General features: G+C 47.1%; 1 protein-coding gene across 3 annotated transcripts in view; it reads left to right on the top strand.

The window, feature by feature from the left end:
• The window catches only part of GABRA3 (gamma-aminobutyric acid type A receptor subunit alpha3), a 77787-nt gene extending 69197 nt beyond the window's left edge, over positions 1–8590 (top strand). For all 3 annotated transcript variants that reach the window (XM_062584529.1, XM_062584531.1, XM_062584530.1), the window contains one exon: positions 5044–8590. In XM_062584529.1, the coding sequence (XP_062440513.1) occupies positions 5044–5373 (330 nt within the window). In that variant the 3' untranslated portion in view covers positions 5374–8590. The remainder of the gene's footprint in view (positions 1–5043) is intronic.
• Positions 8591–24200: the final 15610 nt, after the last annotated feature.

Here is a 24200-nt window from a genome sequence, read left to right as displayed (position 1 = left end):
TATCCCAGATGGTTTACAGCTGTGATCCAGAGAGATGGCCCTTAGCAGTGTCTTTCCCACTGGAAACTCATGAAATTTGCAGGGTTGACATTTACCATGGAAATTTCCCTGCAAAAAAATCACGTCTATTCGTCTGGATGAAGCATCTTTGGAAGATGCCAACCTAAACCCATTTTCTGCAGTGTCATGGTTGTACATAAAACGTGAGTTAGCTCTGTATCTGTGCTTGTATGACATTGCCATAAAATTTTGGGAGATGTAAGATCCAACCCCCTCAAAAAGTAGAAATAGCTGCAAACAAACATATGAGAACAAGGAAGAACACACTTTGGATGGAGGAATAGTCATGGATCTTTACCTTTCCCATCTTCAAGACAACAGTTCTGTAGAACATGGTGAGAAAGTTAGGTCCAGGCTTTTTATATACTTTTCGTATGTGTTTTCACCAAGTGAAAGTCACCAAAAAGCATCCTCCAGACCTCTCAGCTGATAAAATCATCTTAGTTTGCTTTCTTGTGTTTTGGAAATGATAGACATGCTCATCATTTACACTGTGTACCTTTTCTGCTGACTGTGTTAAGCCAAGCTTTCTGTGCCACCTACTTGTTAGTAATTCTGAAGTTTGCCTCCTGATCCAGGTGACTTGGGAATCATTCTTTTTTCTCATTTGTTTCTTTCCTTTTATGACATTATTGTTTCACTCCCCTCCAGGGAGGGGAAGAGGAACCAGAAACAACCATTACAGGCCATCATTTTCAGCCATTTTTAAGTGTTACAGACTCAGAATGATTCAGACCCATCTCTTTTTCTGTTTGTTGAGACTTTCCCTTGCCGAGAGTGCTCTACAGGCCTATGTCTCCTTGTCCTACTGTACTTGATATTACCTGTGCCTCCTCATAGCACTGTAAGTGATCTATATTCTTAGCATCCTCACGAGACCCCTTGTATCATTCTTTGCACCATTTCATCCTCTTTATTTCAGCCCTTGCTATATGGTACTTTGGGCTTATGGACTCCTTTCAGCCTCTGAATCGTCATTTGGAGATCCAGGAAGTATGAGATCATCGGGCTGAGTCTCACATAGTCAGTAAGAAGAAAAGATGGGAGGGATGAGGGATGCCAAAGGTCATAGTAGCAGTGACAGTAATCTGGCATCAGTGTAGCCAGCTTGTTAATGCAAGATTGCATTGTTCTGAGCCCTTGGCTCTGCTCCAGGTACATGCATCTCTGTGTAAAACACTTTGATAGGACTGAGCCTGCTGCAGAGGGGAACTTTGGTTGGCATGAGGAAGAAATGACATGTTTGTCGCAACAGCAACTGCACTTATTGAGTTTTGAATTATAGGACAAAAGTTTGTCAGAGAATAGAGCTGCTTAGAGGACATCAAGGTGACTTTAAAGAATGGCAAGTGGCAGATACCTTGCATTTCTCAGTACAACCCAGGACCCCTAGAAGTTAGCGATGGTGACCTTCAGAATTCACGTCAGAGGGAAAGTGCTTCCAACCCTCTTTTCTGACCAAGGAGCAGGCGCAGAGAGAGAAATCTCCAATAGATCATAAGCCAAACCAGTAGCTCCAATAGCTTTAGATGGTTGAGCTTTAGCTGCTTGACAATAGAGCTTGAAGACAAAAAGATTTAACAAAAATACTGTTGTACTGGGTGTGTTGTGGAAGGACTTCTGTCAGACCTACATCATCCAGGGAACATATATATCTCTAGACCAGCTTTAACAGCTTTCCCCCTTGGAGAGCAGCACAGGAAGAAGCTTTGCACAGTAGCTTGGTCTCCCTGGGCCCAAAGTGGGCCATAAACACAGGATGTGCTATTCAACATAACCATGTTTAAATGGAACAAGTTTATGAAAGCAAATGTGAGATTTCCTCCTGATTTTCTACTCTTTCCTTCTGTTTCAGTAGGAAATGGAGCTCCTCCCAGGTAAACTTGCTGAGGGAAGGCTGAGGGCTACTTCATAGCTGATGGAAATAAACATATTTTCCCTTGATTGTCGAAATCTTGCCTGAAACATTTAATTTATAAAGCACAACCCAATAAAAATCAGGCTGAACCATTTCTTCTGATATTTCAGGAGCATGTTTCCTTGAACATGTGCCTTGGTGGGTTGGGGGTCCTCTGGATGCTTTCCAAAAGCTACCCAGGCTCCCAGCTCTGAATAGAGCAGAAAACATCCATAGGCAGCTGGAAAGAGTCTTTGGCTGTAGCCTCCCATACCTGTACACCGCTTCCAGAGAAGCCCGAGCTGCTGCACAGTCTCTGAATTACACTAATAGGTGCAATAACTTGCTGTAGCCACATACAGCATTTACATTTGCCTGACTTTCACCCATTTCTATCTTCTGTTTTTAAATGCCTTTGGCCCAGCAGGACAGATTCATATTCTAAGCTCTGGGGCAGAAAAGCTAGTCAGGTCGAAAATGTCGTGTCAGTTGTAGCCATCTTATTCTTGTAATGTGGCTGATTAATACTAAAGTTATTGTAGTACACTTCGAATTACATTCTGCAAACAGCAAACAATCTGTTTTTCATTTCATTACCGATTATTAATTATTTTATTACCTCCTGTAGCTACGTTAATAAGTAATCATACTTAAGCATACTTAAATAGTTTAGAAGGTGAAACATTTTTAGTCCTTTATTTGCTTCTTGTTAGCTATTTGGCAGGAAAAGTTCACCTTCTGCGTAGGGGATACAAGTTAACACGGCTCTAATGATTGCAGAAATCAGTCACTCAGTTAATCATTAAAGATCATGACAACCCTTCCTGCCTTGCCCGTAAAAGACTGTGAATATGGTCTGATCAACGGTTTAGTCTGATCTGGAGTTTAAAGACATTTCAACCTCCTCCTAACAGCAGGTTAATTTCTGTAATTACTGGAATTATAATGAGACTGCAGGCCTAGCAATGAGGCTATTGGACAGGGTTTTAAAGATTGCACACAAGTTGTTTTTAGTGCCCCACTGAAAATCATTGTGGAAAATTCATTTCCTAAGGCAACCAGAAATATCCATGGTGATTGCAGACACATTTGAAATCGAAGTGCAGCATGAAAATTAAAGCCCTGAAGTAACTTTGCCGGGCAGGCTGGATGAATTGGGCTCTCGAGCTCCCAGAGTTACCCAGAGATGCTTCCTGCAACTAATTCCCGGGTGAGGGTGTGGGATGGCCAGATCCTGCTGGCTGCCCACTCTCCCCTTCTCCAGGCTGAAGCATCACTTTGCACGTGGTTCCCTCTGCACATGCCCTGGGATTTACTTCATCTTGCAAACTTCGACCAGGCCCCAGCCAGCAGCATGGCTCACTCAGAGGTTGCCCTGAGCTGCCACTGCTGTCAGAGTGCCAGGCTCCTGCAGCACCCAGTAATGATTAGGCTGGGTCAGACATCTCCAGCGAGCTGGCAGTGCTCTTACCCTGTACATTCATATACGTGCAAAACCATGTAAAACAGCCCTGGGAGATGCCTGGCTGAATCTTGTCTTGTGCTTCAGTTGCTTTTGAATAGAAAATAGATCTAAAGTTAACCTTTTCCTGAGTTTAGGTTTTAGTTTCCCACCATGAATCATCGCCAAGTTTAGCTTTGGCTCTTGGTAAGGTAATTGCAGTGGACACAGCTTGGGTGCAGGGATGTGCAAGGTGCCTGTTGTCTGCATATAGATATTATTTGATGGGCTTCTCTCAGTAGACCTGTACTGCTGTATACTACAGTATAGCAGCTGGTCTCAAGTTCCTGACAACATCAGAAAGATCGCCAAAGTGGAAGCAACATCTATTATGACTTCCTAGTTCCTGTCTTCCTGTCCACTCATCTTCATTAACACCTGCATCATCTGTCTTAAGCATCCTCTGTCTTCCATCCATACATCATGTCTAATGCATAACTAGTACATCTTTTCCATTTGCTGTACAACCTCTTCTCCCTTTACCATGGACAGTATGGTTGTCCCCAGAGCCCTGTGGGAAGTGTGCATTACCTCCCTTTATTTGAAGCAACCGTTAAATACAAAGGATGAAGGCCTTCCCTCTTTCCTAAAATGCCATGTTGAACAATCCTGAAGTCCAGAGCTAGTGGAAGTGTCCTCAGTCTGTTCTGTATCTTACCTAGCTAGGTCACGAGATGCTCAAAAGAAACCCAGTGGCATTTTGGTTGTTGTGATGTTGTACTGTGTATGACTATATGAGGTACTTAGGGCACTGAGGGTGAGATATTGCCTCATAATATCATGGCCCAAAAATACTGTGATGTTGTTACCCACATTCTTAAGGCTATTGTCTTTCTCCTGCAAAAAAAAAATATATATATATATGTATATATAATCCTCTGTGATGTCTCTCCCTCTCATGCAACCCAGACTGGCTAAGCAGAAAATCAAGTTCTTCCTCCAGGCTGACCACGCTATGTCTCATTCTTCTTTAAAGCCTATATGCCTGCATCACCTCCCCATGTCTGAATCTTACATGCAACAGAACACTTTGTCCAGTTGAGGGAGAGACCAGGAAGCGTGTATATCTCAAGCCTACTTTCACTTACACTGGCCTGGCAATATACTAGCAGATGATATGCATACACTCTGCCAGTCAAGGAATCACCCATTCTGGGCAGCTACTGCTCAAATACAGCAATACACACCTTTTTATACCGCTGGTCTGATCTAAGGGGTAACAATGAGGCTTCAAATCAGGCTGATTGGCTTCAGTTACTTCACCTGTGGCTAGCTTCTACTTGCTGGGCCAGGACCTCTTTATGCTACATGCTGCCTACCAGGCTTGCATAGATTAGCTGGTGTAATTAAGGATACCACCACATCCCTCTGCTCCTGCAGCCGACATGTGGCAGCAATGTCACAGGTTTTGGCTATCTTCTCACCTCATCTTCCTTCCCTTCCACAATGGCTTCTTGAGCTTTTGCTTCTTGCACTCTTCTCCACCTTTTCATCCAGGCGGTCAGGTAAACTCAGAAGATTAAATGTTTTCAGCGCAGTTCTGCAGTTACCTCATCTCTTATGTTTTTTCTTCCACCTTCCATAGAAAAAAGAGCCAGTGGCATTAGCAAAGAAAACCAATAACACCTACAACATCGTTGGCACCACATATGCCCTCAACATTGCTAAAGACCCTGGTCTGCCTACCATCTCCAAGAGCGCTGCTGCCACTGCTACTGCCACCAACGTACCCCCCAAGATGCCCCGCATAGAGGAGAAGCTCCTGGAGAGTAAGAAGACATACAACAGCGTCAGCAAGGTAGACAAGATGTCTCGCATCGTCTTTCCAGTCCTCTTTGCCATTTTCAACTTAGTCTACTGGGCCACATATGTAAACCGGGAGTCAGCAATCAAGGGAATGATCCCCAAACAATAAAACCGTTCACAGAAACCTTCCATCAGTGAGCACCATCCAGGCAGGAATTCTCCAGGGCTTTCTTCTCTCCTGTTTTGTTTTATTATTATTGTTCATTTGATACTATTATTACTATTAGATTGTTCTTTTTTAATGTAAACAAAACTGTGATTTTAATTTGATCTCGTATACATTTAGTTTCGTTTTATTTTGTCTCTGATGATGAAAGGAAAACAAGGATCATAACAAGTTGTGCCTCTAACGTCATGAGTCTGATGTCCCCCATCCGTCCAGGTCACCCTTTGCTTCCATCTCTCCTCCTCCACCTCGTACCATACAACCTGCCTGCATGCCACCCATTCCCATTCCACGCTACACTCTGCTGAGACCTGCTGGTGTGACTTGCCTCCCTCGTCCTCTTCTGCAATGGACTGCCCTAGTATGGTGGCTGCTTCTGGTGACTCAAGCTCAAGGATGTGGAGGCCTCCAAAGTCGGCATGTTGGCTGGGTTGGTCTTCAGCATCTGGCACTTTAGGCCAGGTTTTACTCCTGGGGCAGCAGTGGTTGCAGGTGAGCTGGGCTGTGTTCAGGGAGCTGGGCTGCACATGCCAGCATGTAGCTGAGTGCGCACTGCAGGCAATTCAGCAACTCTCAGGTGTTGTGGAGTCCTTAAAAGGGTGGAGCATAGTGGCAGTGTCTTGTAGGCATCTACAGGGCTTCCTCCTCTCTGTCTTCACCAAACCTAGCTCCAGGTTTCCTCCATCTTGTTGTTCCAAACAAGAACAGGTAAGGAAGGTTGTGTCTGTCTGCCATTCTGGACTCTTGGGGCAATTATGTCAGAAGATATAGTGATTTCTACCAGAGATGTATTTTTTTCAGGATCAGTCAGTGACAGAAGTCAAGATGGGAGCTTTCCAATGCCTAGGAGAGAACATAAACTGTGAGGGTGCATGCATTGAATGTCAGGGCGGGAAGACATAGAGCTCATGTTCTTATGGGTAGTTGTTTGCTTTCTTTTGGCTGTATCTGCTTGTCCTTCTTGGCATCTCTTCTCTGTTGTAATCCCCTCTTTAACCTTCACATTCATCTTCCTTTCTTTGGCAGCTCAGCAGTCCTTGGTACTAATCTCACTGGTTGCAGGTGGGCAGTGAAGTACCTGACCTCTGAGATTAGCCACAATGGCAGGGAGGAGTGCAGCCCCAGCGATGTTCAGCTCACAGAGCGTTTTTCTCTGGATCCCTGGAGCAGCAGTGATGTTAGTGCAGGCTAGGAAAGACAGGTTTTTTCCAGCCTAGGGGCAGGGGCAACATAGGGGCCACTCTGCTGCTAGTAAGAGATGAGAGAGGGATGGGCAGTCCCCAAAGACTTGCCTGCGCCTAGTGAACCTGATGCAGATGAGCATTCTCTGTGCTGTGTCATGACAGGAGAAGGGGCTCTTTTAACCAGGAGGGTGATTCTGCTGTCCCTAAGAGCTATGTAAGGCAGGTGCCACCCCATAAAGCCACTGAGATGAGACCCAGGTCTAAACCCACAAACTCTTCCCAGAAAAGCCCTCCAGTGCCTTGGAGAGAGGCTTTTTCTCCCTTCACAGCCACCACATCGCTGGGACTTGAACTAGCCGTGCCCCTTCCAGGTGCAGCACTGGGATGGGGAGATCCAGGCTGTCTGGCCTCCTTCCTCCCTCCCTCACTGGTGCCTGGACCCAGGGACACGGTGTCCTGCTATAGTGAATTACGTGCTGCATCTGATGAGCACTTCACCCCATTTTCCCATTGCCTCCCCTCACATCAGCACCCCAAACCGCCCATGACATTTCTGCAGTGCCTTTCACTGGTGGCTCCTGCAGGGGCTCACCAACCCCCTGTGCATGGCAGGGGAGACCGGGGAGCTCTGCCTTGCGCGCTGCAGCACAGGCAACAGAGGTCCAAAAAGCAGAGGGAGGATGTGTGGTCCCCAACAGCAAGCCTGCAAGCAGCCACTTGGGGTCACACTGTTGCTTTTTCACCCTGGGGTGCCAGGACCCCCCAGGCACTGGCCTCTGCTGCTGCTGCAGCCACCCTTGCTGCTGTCCATCGAAACCAGCACGGCTCCCCAGTGCCGAGGCCGTGCATATGTTGAGTCCGTGCACCAGCACCCCGTTCCCCTCCAGCAGCAAAGGCTGCCACCGTCTGGCTTCGAGGGCTCTCCAGGCAGTAACCGCTGCACTTACTGGGCACGAGGCAGTTCGTTTTGGAAACTACTGGGATGTCATTTTCTTAAATAACCTAGATGAAGTGTATCTCATAAAACATTCATGTCACTATAATACTCAGGCCTAAGTGAATGAAATAGAAACCCTATAAAAGCAAAACAAACACAATAAAATGGTAACAAAGAGTACATTGTGTTTACTAACAGAATTATATCAGATGCAGGTTTAAAGATGCGATCCTTACACAGGCCTCGGGGCAGAGGCAGTCTCCTCTGCTAGCCTGGCCATTCCTCAAAATCCCCTCTGACTTGAGGCCAAGTCCTGCCATGCGTCGCCTCGCCACGTGTATGCCTGCCGCCACGAGCGGTACCTGCTGCTGGTGTCTTTTGATGCCTGCTCGACGGAGCTCCCCCGAATTAGCAGGTCTACCCAGCTGCTCCCCAGCAGCCCAGGCAAGCCCCGCTCCCAGCACTGCTCTGCTGCCCAGCCAGGGACAGAGCAGGGCTGGTGCTAGGTGCCTCTTGGTGGAGATGCTGGGAGAGCCCTGGGGCTGGGTCTTTCTGCAAGGTGTCAGGACATATTCCCAGGACAGCTTTCGAGCGGTCTCCCTAACTATATGTGATCTTTGCTGTTTCACTCAGAGCTATCAGAGTGAATTTCCTGTCTCTTACATTCATCCTTTTCTCCTGGTGTTTTCAAGCTCCAGGACAGTTGTTCCTTTCCATAGCACACCACCTACCTGGCTTACTGGTGATACGCATCTGCTGTCTCTTCTTTGCTCTCCCTGACTCTGACGATGTTGCTCTCTGCCTGATAAAAGGCTCACTTCCTGGATCTGTGCTAGCACTATTTGAAAGCCAAGTCTATTCCAACCAAAGCCTGGCACAGGCTCTGAGCCTTTTTGCCAGCTGGAAGCAGAAATACTGGCATCCTTTGGTTAGAAGCAACAAACCAAAGAGTATTTGTAGTGTGGCTTCCAAACAGGGAAGCATTTTGGGAAGATAGTTATAAATAAATGGTTTAACATCTCCTGCCAGTAGAAAGAAATCACAGAGAAGATAATGTTCTTTTTTTCTTTTTTTTTCTTTTTCTTTTTTTTTTTAATCTGACAGAGGCTCAGATTGTGACATTTCCTTCCCAGACAACACTAGGCTGTTGATGGGCTTTTTTTTCTAAGGGAACTCTAGGTCAGAGCTAACCTAGCATAAGTTACTGCTGCTTATGCCTTGTTATAGTATTTAAGGGCTCAATTTTTGTTATTGGTACTACATATGAATAGATCTAGGTGTTGAGAAGAGTTGATAGTCTAAGGCAGAGAGAGCCAGCTGTGCAAAGAGTGGGCATTTCATTTCCCCGTGAACCTTGATACTCCAGTGTTTGTTTTTCTTCTGACAAGGCCCAAAGCCTCCCTGACTTTGTGAGATTCTCCTGGAAAAGAATTAGAAGTCTTTGAGGGTGATCAGAATGATCTATTCAGTCTGCACTCCTATCTTTTAACTTCTACTGCCTGAGACAGCACAGTCCAAAAGCAAAGTTGCATTGTAATTCTCTGGAACAGAAGACAGTGCTGAATGGAAAAGTTGGACTGTTTCCTTCTGAAAATGTCAAATGGCTATACTGGCGTTGGCAACCTGCCTCTTCTCTCCTTTGAAACAGGCGACTGGCAAGAGCAGTGGCATGGAGGGCTTTATTTTTGGGAGCTCTGTGCTCCCGGGGAGGTGGACGACAGTTCAGCTGAAACTTTCCTAGCAGGCAGGGAAGACAGCATGTGGTGGCTGCAAGAAACGTGTTGGTGTTGTGGTATTTCTTAGGGGTGATAGGAGAGAAGCAGTGCCTTAGTGCCACCCCTTCTTCTAAAGCATTCGTTAAGTTATCCCTCCCTACCCCCACGCAACATCTCTGAAAAGGCTTCTTGAGTATCACAGAGCAGGGCTTCATCATCCCAGGCAGAGTTTTCCAGTTCTCCTCCACACACCACATTCAACATGAGCAAAGCCAGCTTTGCCACTACCAAGCTTTTTAAAGAAATATCATGGCCAGAACATCTCACTCCAGTCATGATCCCCAGCAGCTTTGTGGCACTGGTGAGAGTCCCCTTCTGTTTGCTGTAGGATCTTCCTCCGTGAGAGCAGACCCCACACCCGCTGTTCACAGACATAAGTCAGGCATGCAGACAAAGGCTCGAACCGGTCTGTTCCTGCAAGCAGCACATCCTATGAATGCATGAGACATTCATTTCTCATCTACTGTCTTGACTGCGTTGTCTACACCTGAGATTCTTTTTGGCTGTCCCCTGAGGAGGATTATAAGGCTGCATCAGATATCAGGAAGCTGTTTCTCTTGCTCCAGATCATCTTAAGTGGGAAGACCCTCCATTCTGCTAAGAACCTCTTCTGAATTCTTCAGAAACCTGGAGCTTTGCCCCCTAGAGCAGCCCAGGCCAAGGTGAGAGAGCTGAGGAGAGGAAGGACTGATAAAGGCACTTTCCAGGGGATATGCACCTCCTTTCTGAACAGGTAGAAAGCCAGAACTATGCAAAGGGTGGCAGAGCTGTAAAAACAGCGTCTTTGCAATACTAGGTGTGCATAAGGCAGCTGATGGAATAGACTAGTTTAATCAATTAATATGCAGCACTGTTTAAGGAAGGAATGTGTTCAAAGGAGAGTGGCTGCTTAAGACGGCAGTGGCATTTGGCCAGCTTGCTGGGTGATGTCATTAGCGGGAGAGGTGAGGGGAGAGGGTGGCTCTCAGAGGCCTGGCTCAGAGCAGGGCTGGCAGGTGCTTGCTAGCCGTCCGCCTCTGTGTGTGGGGCCCCATGGGGAGTGGGGGAGAGGCCACTGTGGGCTGTGGGACCAGACTGCCAAGGCACACAGCAGCAAATTCTGCAAATTTTATGTGTGCCTGCGGCCACACTTTATCCCCTTCCCCAAATATCTGTGTGTATTTTGCAGGCTGGAGAGGAGGGAAGCAGCAGCAGTCCTTTGTGGTCGCTGGGGGTGGGGAGAGCTCAGCCAAGGCGAGAGACTTATTCATGCAAATGTAAATGCTCTATTAATGCCAACGTAGGAGAAAACAACTGAAACAGCAACAATTCACCAGTCCTCTCTCCATATCAAGCTCAACTGCTCCTGAAGGCATTTTTGGCAAGAGGCCATTGCACAGATGAGTTTGATGGCTTCAAGGGATAAATATTTACTATTTGACCTTGTCATTGTTCAGTCAGCCAAGGGTTTTTTTAATATATGTGTGTGTGTGTGTGTGTGTGTGTGTGTGTGTTTATGCTCACAAAACCTTTTATATCTGAAAAGTCAAGCTGTTTTCTCTTAAGAAGAGAAAATGGTCACTTTTAATTGTTCTACTTGCCTTTCATTCTCCTTGCTAAATCTTCTGGAAAGAGGTGTCTCCTTCTCAGCTGCTGCTCTCCCTCTGAGCTGGCCTTCAAACTGCTTTGGGGGCCATTGGCAGCGAAGGAGCAAGGGAGAAGAGGTATGGTGGTACCTGACGGTGGCTTGCTACCCAGGACTAAAGTCACTGCTGGCAGTGCTACCAAGCAGTTCTTAGGAAATGTAGTGGCACATATCATAGCTTCTCCTGACACTGCCCGTTTGTCCCCACCCTGGACACTAGGATGTTCCCTGGGAGGCAGTATGACTTTTGAATGCCATGAATGCCATAAGCAGCTAGCCCTTGTGTGCAGCTGAGCATTGCAAAGGACTTTTTGCCCGCAATGGCAGGCTGAGTCTCCACCCTCTGTCCTTTATAGGAGGGAATGGAGCACCTCACTAGATCTGTTTCAGCTTCCATGTTGCTGGAGAAGCACCACAGCTAGGGCCAGGGCTCACACTTGGGCTCTTCTGCGCACAGAGAGCAGCAAAAGGGAAATGCTGGCACCATTTCTTTGGCCACAGTTCCTCCTGGTATGGCTCATCCAGATGTGACGTGATGGTGGTAGCTATGCTTACAAGCCGGTGCGTTTCCTCTGTACATGGCTTCACGGCCAGTCAGTCACTGGAGTGCCTGGGCAGCACCTGGATCCTGTGGAGAGGGGCTGCTCCCAACCCAGCAGCACACTTTTCCTCCCATGTACACCGGGAGCAGCATGTAATACTACAATTGCTGACTGCAAAGTTGTCCAGGAATGGGCAACACCCAGATCAGGCAGACAGCAAGACAGGAGCAGCCCAAGCAGCTGTGTGGCAGCAGCCTGCCGACCCCCCGGCACCCCAAAGCAATCGCTCTCGCACTGCGGCTGGGCCAGCTCTGAACCGCATCTCTGATCTGTGGGTTCGTGGGCTGTTTCTGCTGGTCTAGCTGCAAGGGCTGGTGATTTCTAAAATCTGCTCTGCTCCAAGAACAGTATGCTTTGTCCCCACAGCCTCTTTCAAACCCTAGGTCTTCTCTCCTTCGTCCTTTTCTGTTCCTCAGTTTAACTCCTATTTGTTCCTGCACCCATTCTCTCCCTCTCCATTTAGCATGCATTTGTTACATCCAGATTCACCCACTTATTTGTTCATTGTTTCTCTTCTTCAATAACAGCCCACACCACCCCTTGAAAGACCCTGACCTCACTCCAGATAGCGGTCTGTGACACCACTTCTTGAGGCCCTCAAGACGAGTGAACCTTGAAACCCCCAGGGTTTGAGGAAGGAGAGAGGTAGGATGGGAGGTTGCTATGGAAAAGGATGGGGGACCTTGAAGGACCTCTTCCAGCATTGTTCTGGATGAGTTGATGGTACCTTTACAGCTGCATGGACCCAAGGACCTCTGGCTGCTCCATGAGGAGGCAGAAGGGGTTTTGCAGGCTGTGTGGAGGATCAGGATAAGTGCAGGAAACAACTCTCTTGGCCCAGTGGTGCCTCTGTGCCACTGAATGGCACACTGATGCCAGCTGTGCACAGCTGTGCACTGGTCATCCCTCTAATCTGTGCCAGCTCTTGGTTACAGAAATAAATCAGATACAAACTGATGCACTAATTATGAGAAGGGTCAATAAAAGCATAGGCTTTTGCTGACATCTCCTGGACCTGATCTCATTTCAGTGCAAGCAGTGCCAAAGCTAGATGTCTGCACCTGCACAGCCACGCTGAGTAGTCTATGATGTGAGCCACGGTCAGTCAGCAGTATGCAGTCCCCTACCAATGGCACCCAGCTCTGCTCCCATAGCCTCCGCTTTGTCTTCCCCCATCTTAGGGGAAATGGTTGGACAGTGGCACTGCACCTGCACTCATAGCTTCTGTGTTCCCACATTTTCTGCTGGAGGAAGGCTGTTGTATTTGACAGCAATCACCTCCTGTGCCTCACGGTGTCCCACACATGAGAGCAAAGAACATCACCAGCCACAAGTGAGTGAGGCGGACTCTCTTCGAGCTCTGCATGTGCCTCTGCCCACCATAAGAGTCTGTGCTGCTTCACAAAGCAGAGATCTTTAGGCTTAGATTGGTTGTGACATTTGACCTGTAAGCTTTATCACCACAACCTGGGTTATGCTGTTTTTTTATTCAGGTGGCTCTAGGCCAAAATACATTTTTTCCGAACGCACTTTTCTGTGCCCCACTGTCCCAGCCCCAACCCGTGCAGATCTCTTCTGTGCACAGCTTTAAGTATCCCATCTGCCTAGAGAGGGAATCCTGGTCCCAGCTTTGCTGAAGTGAGCCAGGATGCTCCCACTGTCTTCAAAGGCTCTTGGCTCTTTGTTGCTTCTTGAAGGTCCTGTCAACTTGAAGAGTCCATTGGCTCATTCTATGCTGCTGGCAGCACTCTGTTTCCTCTTAAGTGTCTGTCAGTTCCTCCTCTCTGTTTGCAGGGGACCCAGCAACTGTAAAGGCAATCTTTCAGGCAACTGATGGTTATATATTGCATAATTTGGTTTTGTAACCACTGAAAAGTAGTAATAGAGTTCTGAAACCTGAGTCATTGCCACATCCCCTTAGCCAGGTTCTGAGTTGAAGGATTCCTCTCTGCAGGCACAAGAGAGAGTCTGAACCCTCCAAATCTCATCCAGGCCATCTCATAGAGTGGCCCACATATTCTTACAGCAATTAGACTCTCCCAGTTGACTGGCTCTAGGATATCTGCAGGCAAATATCTAATCTGAAGATGATGGCGCCAGCCATTTCTTTAGCTGCAGCCGTGGTGTCCCATGCTGGGAAAGTTGCTTGAACAAACCCTAGGGCAGGCCATCGTGGAGAACACACTGCAACAAAATGCCACAGAACATGCTCATTCCACTGCCTCAGGCTGAATCTCCGCCCGTGTTATCTGTTTTCTTCTCCATCTTGTGGGATTCTCTTCACTCCGCTATGAGAAAGATCTAGCCGGCAGCAGTTTAATGCATGACAATCCTGTTACTACACCTGTAAATAATTAACAACTAGAGAAAACTGCATTTTCTAATTTTTGTTGACTTTATCTTATCTATTGACTAGCTGTTAGCCACTTTCTTAAGGATTTCTCATGGAAACTGTGACCTTTCTCTCTATTTCTCTTTTTTTCCTCCCTCTCTCTCTCTGAGGTTAGTGTTTCAAATGCTTTTTGGTGCAATGTTCAATGCCTGTTTGTATTTTTGAATCGTATTTTTCAACTTCTGCTGGAAAAAAATGCCCATTCTAATTGGCAGGATTTTAAGTCCTGCAATTTTTTTCAGCTTTTAGCATTTTCAGTAAGTTAAAGCAAGAAAAAAGTCTCAAAAATTACAGTGAAGTTTTGAAGAGAGATTAGAAAACATCAGAACCAAGAATTATATGAATGAGCTGAACAAGCTGAGTGGACAAGGAGGACTTTTCTGACCACCTGTTAACCTCCTGGTCTAACACATAAGGCGGGATTAGACTTCTTCACTGAACTAAATCACTCCGCTTTTCCACTCTACCCACTCTCTTGAACTCTGATCAAAACAAATAAAAATTCATATTTTAAAAAAACTCTGCGCCATTATTTTTTCCAGGGTCTTATATTCAAAGCCAAAGGACATTGTTACACAGAGCGATGGGGATCCAGGAGAACCAGTCCTCTGGGCTTCAGGCTACCTGTGCAACTGGAGTTTGTCCCACTGATGAGCAAACAAGCTACCTGTGGAAAAGAAAAAATATTCCAGGAGAAAATAAGAGAGCTTGAAACTATTCCATTACTTACATCATATCATGTTTAAAATGCTTTCCCCCCCCCCCAAAAAAAAAAATGACAGGGGAGGGGAGGGCACAAGGCAGCTGGTCTAGGGAGTTTGGGACCAGCTCTGAGATAGGAAGGTGTTGGTTGGACAGGTGGTCATGGAAGCTTATCTTAAAGGACAGCAAGCCTGATGGGTCCACTCTTCCTCAGCATGTGGCCCATGGTTAGACTTTGCTCTTCAGTGTTTATTCACATACATGAACTTTCTGCTTTCTGAGCTTTCTGCTATTCTAGGGGCAATGAGAACAGGCTTTGACTGAAGGTGCTGGGTTGTCCAAGCCCTATGCCTATTGTGCTAGGTACAAAGGGGAAGGTGCCTGGTTCTTCTTACGTTCACATTTGCTTTTAGAAAGACCTGCTTTTCATGCAATGATCAGACTTTGGGATCTGGAGACTGGCAACTGGGACCACTTTATAGAAATTCTTCTCCATGGATCTTACCCCTACTCTCAGGCCATCTCGCAGGTCAGACCACCAAATGCACTTTTCCAGCTGAATCACACTCAGCCTTAAAGAGATGTTGGGTGGGGAGAAGGGTGTTTGGGCCCATAGCCCAAATGTCTTTGACTATGTGGTAAATCAAACTAAGGAAAGGCTGTGGGCAGTTATACCCACCCTGCTGTATTGTCCAGCTGTTACAGTGACCTCTAGCATCACTTTGGTCCACTAAAATTAACACCTTCCTAAACAGCTTCCAGGCATGATCTAGGCCCAGAGGTCATAGTGGTAGGTAGTTTTGACTGTGGCTATCCTGGTTTGGCAGATTTAATGGCATGTAACTGGCCATGCTGTGTTGCTCAGCCAGTAGCAATGTATGTCCAGGTAATTGCGGTGTCTGCTAGCATAGAAGTTCGAGGGGCTGGGGCTTCTTTTGGACCCTTCAGTTGCATCTCCCTGTTAGCACTGATATGAAGAACTTTTTTTTCCTACTTGGATAGAAGGATCTGGAGTGGAGTAAATCTCTGCAAATGCAAAAGCAGAAGAAAAATCATTTGTAAGAAATGATGCAGTTCTTCCTATTTCAGAAAGTTTGAAACTGCCCATGTCCCACTCTATGATGTATTTCTATACTTTTTGGCTATTATTTCCTATAAATGTTTATGATTTACCTAAATTCCACCTTTTCAATAGGGATTTTTTTTTTTTTTTCAATTACCTTTGGGAAATAGCAGGAGAAAGAAATAATTCCAGGGCATCAGCAGTTGTTTTTCACTCCGGAAGAAGGAGTAAAACTCCCTCCCTCCTTCCTGGGATTCCATGAACACCATCTGGATGCTGCACTAGGGACTGGCTGGCAGGACAATATCTCCAAACATATTGCAACCTTGAACAGAAAAGTTACACATTTGAATTTGCTGTATTCAGCTGAATCCTCATTCTTACTCAGAGATTCGGATGACAGAAGAGGCTTGGGAGTGCTGGGGCTCACAGCTGCTGTGGCAGATGGATAGTTATTGCAGGTCTTAGAGTTACAGGCTGCATACTTACGTCTTTTTGAGAAAGAAGCAGGGTTTGTGACCTCAGCAAGAGCACCCAAGAGAGGAACCTACCATGTTTTATACGATAAAAGTCAGAACCAGAAGTTTTCACTCCTTTCCCCCTATTCCAAAGCCTTCCTCCATCAAAACCATGCAGGACTGAGCCTATCCTGAGAAGCTCTTCCTGACTCAGAATACAAAAATAAATAGCAAGGTATAAAGCTTCCCTGCGTTATCACTACTCTGTTTGAACCTGGAACAAGGGCCCTGAAGAGGAACGGAGTGTAATTGCAGTGTCCACAGGAAAGAAATGCTAATGAAAACAGGCAGAGCCAGGAGAACTCATGAAGAGGAAGCATAGCACAGCTAGCATGTATTACCCTGGCACTTAGCACTCAGCCTGACAGGTATCTCAGGAAAGCAATAACCAGGTTTTATTAATAAGTGCTTATACTGCAGCAGTGCTCCGAGGGGGAATCACTGGTGCACAGCTCTCAGGGTGCACGGGGTTTGGGAGCAGGTGGATGTGCCCCTGTGCCGGGTGCCATGTGGGCTCGGGGCTAGCACAGCCCCACAAGCCAAAGCAGGAGCTCAGGGACCTGGGGCACTGGTATTGTCTGCTGCCCCTGCCCCAGGCCAGGCCTCTTTGGTGCCCTTGGGCATGTGTCCACATGGGTGACAAAGCTAAGATTCCATGCTGTAAGGGACAGGGTGGAGAGGAGAGGTCACTCCAGAGCATTTAAGTGAAATATCACAGCCTCAGCCCCCAAAAGTTTGCAGGCTAAGTTGATGGGAACACTCAGAGCTGGACAGGTAGGCAGTGGAAAAAGAGACAAGAAATAATGGGTGCGTCACAGGTTAAAACTGAGTTTATTCCCTTCAGCTGGCAACCAGAAAACTCCTAAAAAGAGGTGACAAAGTCCTAGAGGAAAGGCTGTGCTGAGGGCCTTTCTGTCACTGCAGAAACCACTCGTTCAAACCCACCCATCGTGCGGCAGGTGAGTGACCTGGGCTGAGACTGCAAGCACAGGCTCATGCCCAGGACAGTAAGATCTGAAACCACTGCAGCAAGCCCAACTGCCGCTCTGGTCCCCACTCCCTGCAAGCCAAGCGGTCTTGTGCTGCATCAGCCCTGCCCACGAGGCTCGGCCCGGGCCCACCTCTGCACTAGCTGCCCATGAACAAATGATGCTTTTTCTGCCAAGCCTGATTTCTCCTGACTTAGCTTATCCATCAGCAGCATGAAGATGACTCAAGGCTTTGCAGGCACCCAGCTCCATGGAGAATAGCCTCACTCAATGGATTTGGGGCTTGTTGGGTTCCCTTCTCCCTTAATTTCCTCAGGATTTCACATGCTAGCAAGAGCACAGGGAGATCCCAGGCTTCTCCACCAGGAGCATGTGTTCACTGAGACTGGAGGTGACAGAAAAGTGGCTGTGACTTTTCTTCTGTCCCTCCCCTTCATCCCTTTTCACATCTGGAGTACAGGTGTGCATTAACAGCAGCCAGAGCCACCAGGAGAAGGGGTTGCCTCCTGGTGCAGGTTCTTCCAGCTCCCAGGGATCCCAAAGACATGATCTCAAGTGAGGATCAAGTGACTAGTGTGAAGCCACGAGGTGGGTTTCAGCCACAGGAAAGCTCCCCTACCCCCAATCCTTTGGCTCCAAGAACGTGACAGCAGAGCCAGTGCGTGTGGTGAACAACCCTAAGTGCATTTCTTTGGAAGGGGAGGCATGTAAAAGCTAGCTGAGTATTAGGTGTTCTCTAAAAGCACTTTGGGATCCCTGATAAATAGCAATCTAGGAATTGACAGCAGCAGTTTCAGTAGAGGCAGTATTGCGGCCATGATAGTCAAAGAACATAAGTGAGGCAAAGCTAGCTGGAAGAGGCAATATTTTTTTATTACACTGATAGTACAGCTGGAGAAAAGAAGCTAAGCTCTCAAGCCTGCACACTCTTCTTTGGATCTGATGCTACAAACTCCAGGTTGAGGCTTGGGAAGGACTGGCCTAGGCTAGCTTCATTAACAAAGAAATCAGAGACAAGGTTCCTAGCTTGCACGCAGCAAGGCAAGTTGCTTGTAAGGGGAAAGGTACTTCTTAGTCTTTTATGAAAAAGGGGAGAGAATGGGAGACAAAATAACATTCCTGACTTTATTTACAGAAAGAATGGAAAGCATGCAGTGGTTAGGATTTAAAAAGCAATAAAAATGTGTATCATATGGGCAGAAACCCCACTGAAAATAGCTGTGCAATTTTTCAGCACATGCAGGTTGTACTTTTGCACAGAAGCCTGAGACCAGTAAATCTCCAGTTCTAACCCAGCCCTGTTACACACAAGCCCAAGCCAGTGCTGAAAATGACCTTAACTCACTGGCCCACCCCCTGCATTTGAGGGAGGATGTCTGGGCTCCTCTTAATTTCTCTTTGCTGTTGTGAATCCATTAGACACCTGCACCAGGCTGTAATCCCCAGTATGACTGCAAAGCTATAGCCTTTGCCTTCACACTGCCTTATTAAACCCAGCTTAAATTATGAGGGGCAGTGAGATAGGGCTGATAAGGGTTTATTAAACCTGAATGACCATCTATAGGAATAGAGCACTGAGCCCTCTGTCTCCTCTGAAAAACAACTGCTGCTAGAAAACCCTCATTTTCAAGCGTGAACCCTCAAGCCACAGATGGCCTCAGTCAAGGATCTTATTCCTCTGCCTGGGCTGCTGGGAGGACAGGATTGGGGTCACCTGGCCACACTTATAAAGGGCCTCCTCCAGGCAACCCCTGGTTTGTAGGGTGCTGGTTTTGGGGGAAGGTTGCAGCCCTGCGGACTGCCCTGGGGTGGGTGCTCCCTGCAGGGGTGTTTAGAATAAACTCAGCCTTTTTGGTATGTTTTTCTAAAGAACTAGTGATTGGGATTTGGGTGACGTTTCTTTTCCCTTTGCTAAGTTTGCAGTGTAATTGTGCTGCTTGTTTGGGCTTTTAGCAGTCCTGTTAACTGGGGAGCTCGATTGCATGATTTTGTTGGGACCTGGCTAATAGTGACATCACTAAAACCCACTTCATCCTGCTGACCAGAGAGTGGGCTTTGTTGTCATGGTAACCTTTGATTTGGAGACTTGTGGGAAGGAGACAGGTAAGTGCTTGAAATTGCTGTATTTCAGCATGGTTTCAAATGCCTGGGAAGTCTAAGGACAATTTTCAGTAAACAAAATCTGAAGTCTTCTTGAAATACTTTGTAAACAAGATTCATTTACTGCCTGGAGAAAGCAGAATGGAATTTCATTGGAGAAAATACTTAAGAAACTAAGGTTTTGTGAAGCACTCTGTGAAATAAGGGGAGTTAATTGCAATCAGGCTGTGTTACTGCTGCCTTGTTCCCCAAATAGGGCCCTGGCGAGACGAGCCCCTTTCCCCGTGGGGCAGAGCTGGCAACCTCCGTGGCTGGCCCAGGGGAGGGGGCTGCTGGAGTGCCAGGCTCGGGATGGAAATGGGGCAAATGGGTCTGGTAAGAGCAACCTTCAGTACCTTCCAAATGTATCCCCCACAACATGCTGTGCTGTGCCTAGTCTGGGTTGAAGGACCCATCTCTTCCCAGAATTTGAGTCTCTGTATATTCCATTAGCCAAAACGCTCCAGAGGGCTCACTCAGGGCTGGATATCTGCACGCTAATTTGGGGAGCTGAGTAGTCTGATCATGCACAGACATGGCTTCTGTGAAAGTCGAGCCTGGGTGGTACTTGCCCAGTAAAGGGATATGAGTTTGAACTGGGATTGTCAGGAGACATTTCCAACTGGAAATCCTTGGGTTTCTGAATGGAGATTCCAAGTTTGGAGAAACCAGTAGAAAGTTATGTAATACTGTCCTCACTTTAAAGTGAAAGCTGGATGAAAGCCAAAGGCATGCTACAAAATGTAAATGCTACCAGCCAGCAAAAGCTGGTGAGAACAGAGGCTGGCATGGGGACAGGGACAGAGCAGGGGTCTGCTGGTGCCCCTTTTGGGACCCACTCTGGCCCCATGGGTATTGGAAGTGGCTCCTGCCACTGTGCTGGCCCCAACAAGGAGAGAACAGGTTACCACAGCAGCATGAAGCATGGTGCTGGTGAGGGAGCTTGTGGGGCGCAAGCCTGGTGCAGGCAGTGAGTCAGGTCTTTGATTCTCCTGCCTGCAGGGAGCATATCACTAGTGAATATAAAAGCAGTGCCTGAAATAGAAACGTTTTGGAAATAGCAAAAAAAAAAAAAAAAAGGGGGGGGGGGAAAGCATTTCAGAAGGACTCCAACCCTTCTCCATGTGATTTGCTCAACCCTTCAGAGTGTGTGCTGCTTTTTTTTGGTGGCAAAAGCTATTCAGGGAATTTGACCTGAATTTTCACATCACTTTGGATGCCTGGAAATTGCATTTATTTAAAGCAAATAAATCATTTGCTGAAAAGTTGTTTCACCATGCTCAGAGCATGGGGAAGGCAGGTATTCCTAAAATTAACCCAGCTTTGGTGAAACATTTCCTGGACTTACGGTCTGCAGGTACAGAAGAACATTTACACCAGGAGAGCCTAAAGGGGCTTGTCTAAATGATGCTCTGTCTCTGAGAGCAGCCAAACAGCAGATGCCTGAGAAAGACATAGTGTAAGACTATAGGAAGCATCTTGCAGTACTTCCCCAGGGTACTTTCTCCACCTCCAACAATCTGTGGCTCAGACTTGCCAGTAAAAGCCACATCCTTATATTTAATACCTCTAAGTGGATTTTTTTGTTGTTGTTCTGTGATCTTGTCCAGCTGCTCCTTGAACTCATACAAACTTTGTGTCCATAACATCCTGCAGAAAGGAGTTACCCAACTAAATTACTGCGTGAGGAACTACTTCCTTTAGCCTTCTGAGCTATGTTTTTCCCCATCACTGGATGTCCTCTGGTACTTGCATTAGAGGAGGTGAGCCCTTGATCTCTGTGCATTCTCTCCCTGTTTCTCGTGCATTTATACACTTGGGCTTAAAGCACTCTATTTCCATCTGACTTCCTCCTAGCTGGAAGTTGCTGCCTGGGGGCTAGCTGGGCTCAGGGAGGTAGGGGGTCTGCATGGCCATGGCCATGGGATGCAATCTGGCATGGACAGACCAGTCCAAGCAAGGTGGGTGGAGGAGCAGCGCTTCCTTTCCTCCCAACTCTGAGTAAAGCCATGCCTGAGCGAAGGCCAAGGGCTGGGGAGCTGCAGCATGGCATGTGGGTGGCCAGTGCCCACAGAGGCAGGGTTAATGCAATCAATACCTGTTAGGTGTTATTGAACTGGAGGTTTGGTGCTTGACTCGACTTCATATTCGGGCTTCCTGGAGTCCCTTTGGCTGTGGTTTTCTCCAAACAGAGTATCCAAGTTGTGAGTGGACGGTGCAGTGCTCCCACTGGAGCGCAGAAGAGTACTGGTTTTTTGTGTCCTGGGGCAGCATTTCCAGAAACGGATTTGCATCAGCATGGGCAACCCTGAATTTTGGTGGAAGTCAGCAGTAGCCTTTCCTCTGAGGTCTTGCCTCTCCTTGCTATCTCACAGTACAGAGAAACACGGCCTGTTCCATGTTAGTGCTCTCCATCTCCTAGAAGGAGCTATGGAAGAAGAGCAGAGCCTGTTTTGCGAGGTGGTGCTTTTTCCAGAAGCCAATTGAATGAGCACTGTCATGCTGCAGCTCTTTCTGCTGTTTGCAGTATCGGAGGTAAATGAGGCTTACGTAAGTGAGGGGCTGGCCAGAGCTACATGGGGCAGCGGTGGCGCATGGGGATGCCATCCCCGAGCCTCTCTCCACAGCTCCACAGTGGACCTCTGCCCTGATCTCTGCTCTCTTGCTATTCTGGTTTGGGCTGCTAATGATGCTGTCAGTGGCTCTGATGAGGCACTTCTGTCCTCCTTGGCACCCCCCAGCTATGCCAGTCCTCTTTTCGCCCCCGCTCCATGCAGCGGGGCACTTCAATCTCAAGCTGAAGGGCTTTTACAGTTTTGCTCCCGGCTGCTGACTGCCAGTCATGCCTGACAATAGCAGGGAGCTTTAATGATGTAGATAAATATTTCTTGAGAGCACAGAGCTTGCTTTATTAGTTATCAGGACAGCTTTTCAGGGACAAAACATGGATTTAGAGCTAATCCCTGGCTCTTGCTGTGTTGCAAGTACTCTCTAAAACCTTTGTGGACACCAGGGCCATTTTTGAGTTTCAAAGTTAAGCAATCCCTCTCCCCTTCTCTTTGTAAATGCCAGGGGGAAGACGGGAGAATCAAAGCTCCAGATGTGAGTATATTCTGGCTTTTAAGGTGTTTCCCTGCCTTGAACCTGTTTATATGGCACATCTCCAAATCTTCCTACTTTATTTCCTTTGTTAAGGGCTAGAGCTAGTCAGAAGCTTAAAATAATCACAGCCCCTCTGAAGCATGAATATTTTGCAAATAAAAGCAATGGTGAATTTTAGCATAAATATTTATCTGATTTTTTTTTTTTGCAATATTTCATTTATTTGCTTACTGTGATTATCCTGATTGAAAATCATCCCATCAACCAATCAAGGACAGGAAAGGACTAGCTGGGGCTTTGCTGGCTGATCCCACAGCACAAAGATCACCTTGCAGATAAATGAACCAAATGATTGATCTGTAGATAGCAGGCTGAAAATCACTTATCAAAAGTACCAGGCAAAGAGTTAAAAAAAAATTGCTAGAACTGAATTAAACTGATGCCACCCACCTCCATGGAGTTAATGCCCCCTTAGAAATATGTGTTGTTTCCAAGAAAACCTTGGCTTTGAATTATGTTCTTCTGACCACCCCCAAACTTCTTGAAATATCCTCCAAACTAAGTAATAAGATGCTTGGAAAGAGGGGAGTGCAAAAGGCAACCAATAAAATAATCTGCAAGGCGAGAAAAAAAGATTAAAAAAAAAAAAAAAAAAGCAGTGGACAAAAGGCTTTGCTCTGCCAGCAGTCACACCATTCAGGTAGCCACAATAGCACTCCCTTCCTATTCTTTGTACCCCAGCCCTGTACATTTGTGGTTATTATCTTGCCTGGACCAGATTGGTGTTGACAAACAAAAATCTAGGTAGCTGTGGTTTTCTTTGTGTCCGTGGTCAAAGGGAAGGCGTTGTCTGCCCTTCAGTGTCTGATTTTCATTGTCCTCGAGCTGCTTTATTCCCTCTGCACCGTAGCATGGAACAAAGACCTGAATTGCGGTAGAAGGTGAATGAAGTCTTTGGAAAAACTATTAGGACAGTTAGGCACTGAGGTACAGCAAGGGGGAAGAGTGGAGGGGTCACCATTTTGAGGGTTTGAGAGCTCAAGTTTGGGCAAGATTTGAGTTGGCTGAGGAGCAGCAACCAGAGAGGAAGCAAAAGAGGGAAATACGGGGGAAAACAAGCCCAGAGTGCTGGCAACTGCTGCCCTCACCTGTCTTGCAACCAGCCAGCTAGCCAAGGTGGCCTGGCAGCAGTCAAAATCCAAGTTGCAGCCCTGGGACTGCCACACAGGTGCTGTACTCAGCTCCTCCATCCCCCATGCCATGTTGAGGGATCTGAGCTGGGGGAAAGCAATTCCCAGCTCTGCCAAGGGGGGAGAGAGGACTGAGAGCCTGGAAAAGCAGGGTGAGAGCAGGACAATTGTGACTTAGAGACAGCCTACTGAAATGTGGAAGTCCTCTAGGAACGGAGGAACAGCCCTTATACCTGCCCCCTTTCCTTAGCACCTCTGGGCTGCTGTGGGAGGTGGCACCCTGGGCTATCTTTGGTCTGACTCTCCGTGGCCTCTTCTAAAATGTCCTGTCATTGGGCATCTTTCCCACGTGTTTGGACAGGAAATTTCCGGCAATAAGAACCTGGTGTTCCTCAGTGCTTAAGGCAAGTGGTAAAGATGAGGGTTGTTTCTTCCATTATGCAGGCACCAAGATATCTCCTGCAGGTTCCTTGCAAGTCAGCCTCAGAGCTGCAAATGGCCCTAGACCATGATGTTTTTCAATGCATGATGTTTCTCCTCGTGATGGGAGGAA

Source organism: Rhea pennata, chromosome 11 (assembly GCF_028389875.1).
Source record: "Rhea pennata isolate bPtePen1 chromosome 11, bPtePen1.pri, whole genome shotgun sequence".
In the NCBI taxonomy this organism is placed as follows: Eukaryota; Metazoa; Chordata; class Aves; order Rheiformes; family Rheidae; genus Rhea; species Rhea pennata.
This window is presented reverse-complemented; position numbering and strand designations above follow the sequence as displayed.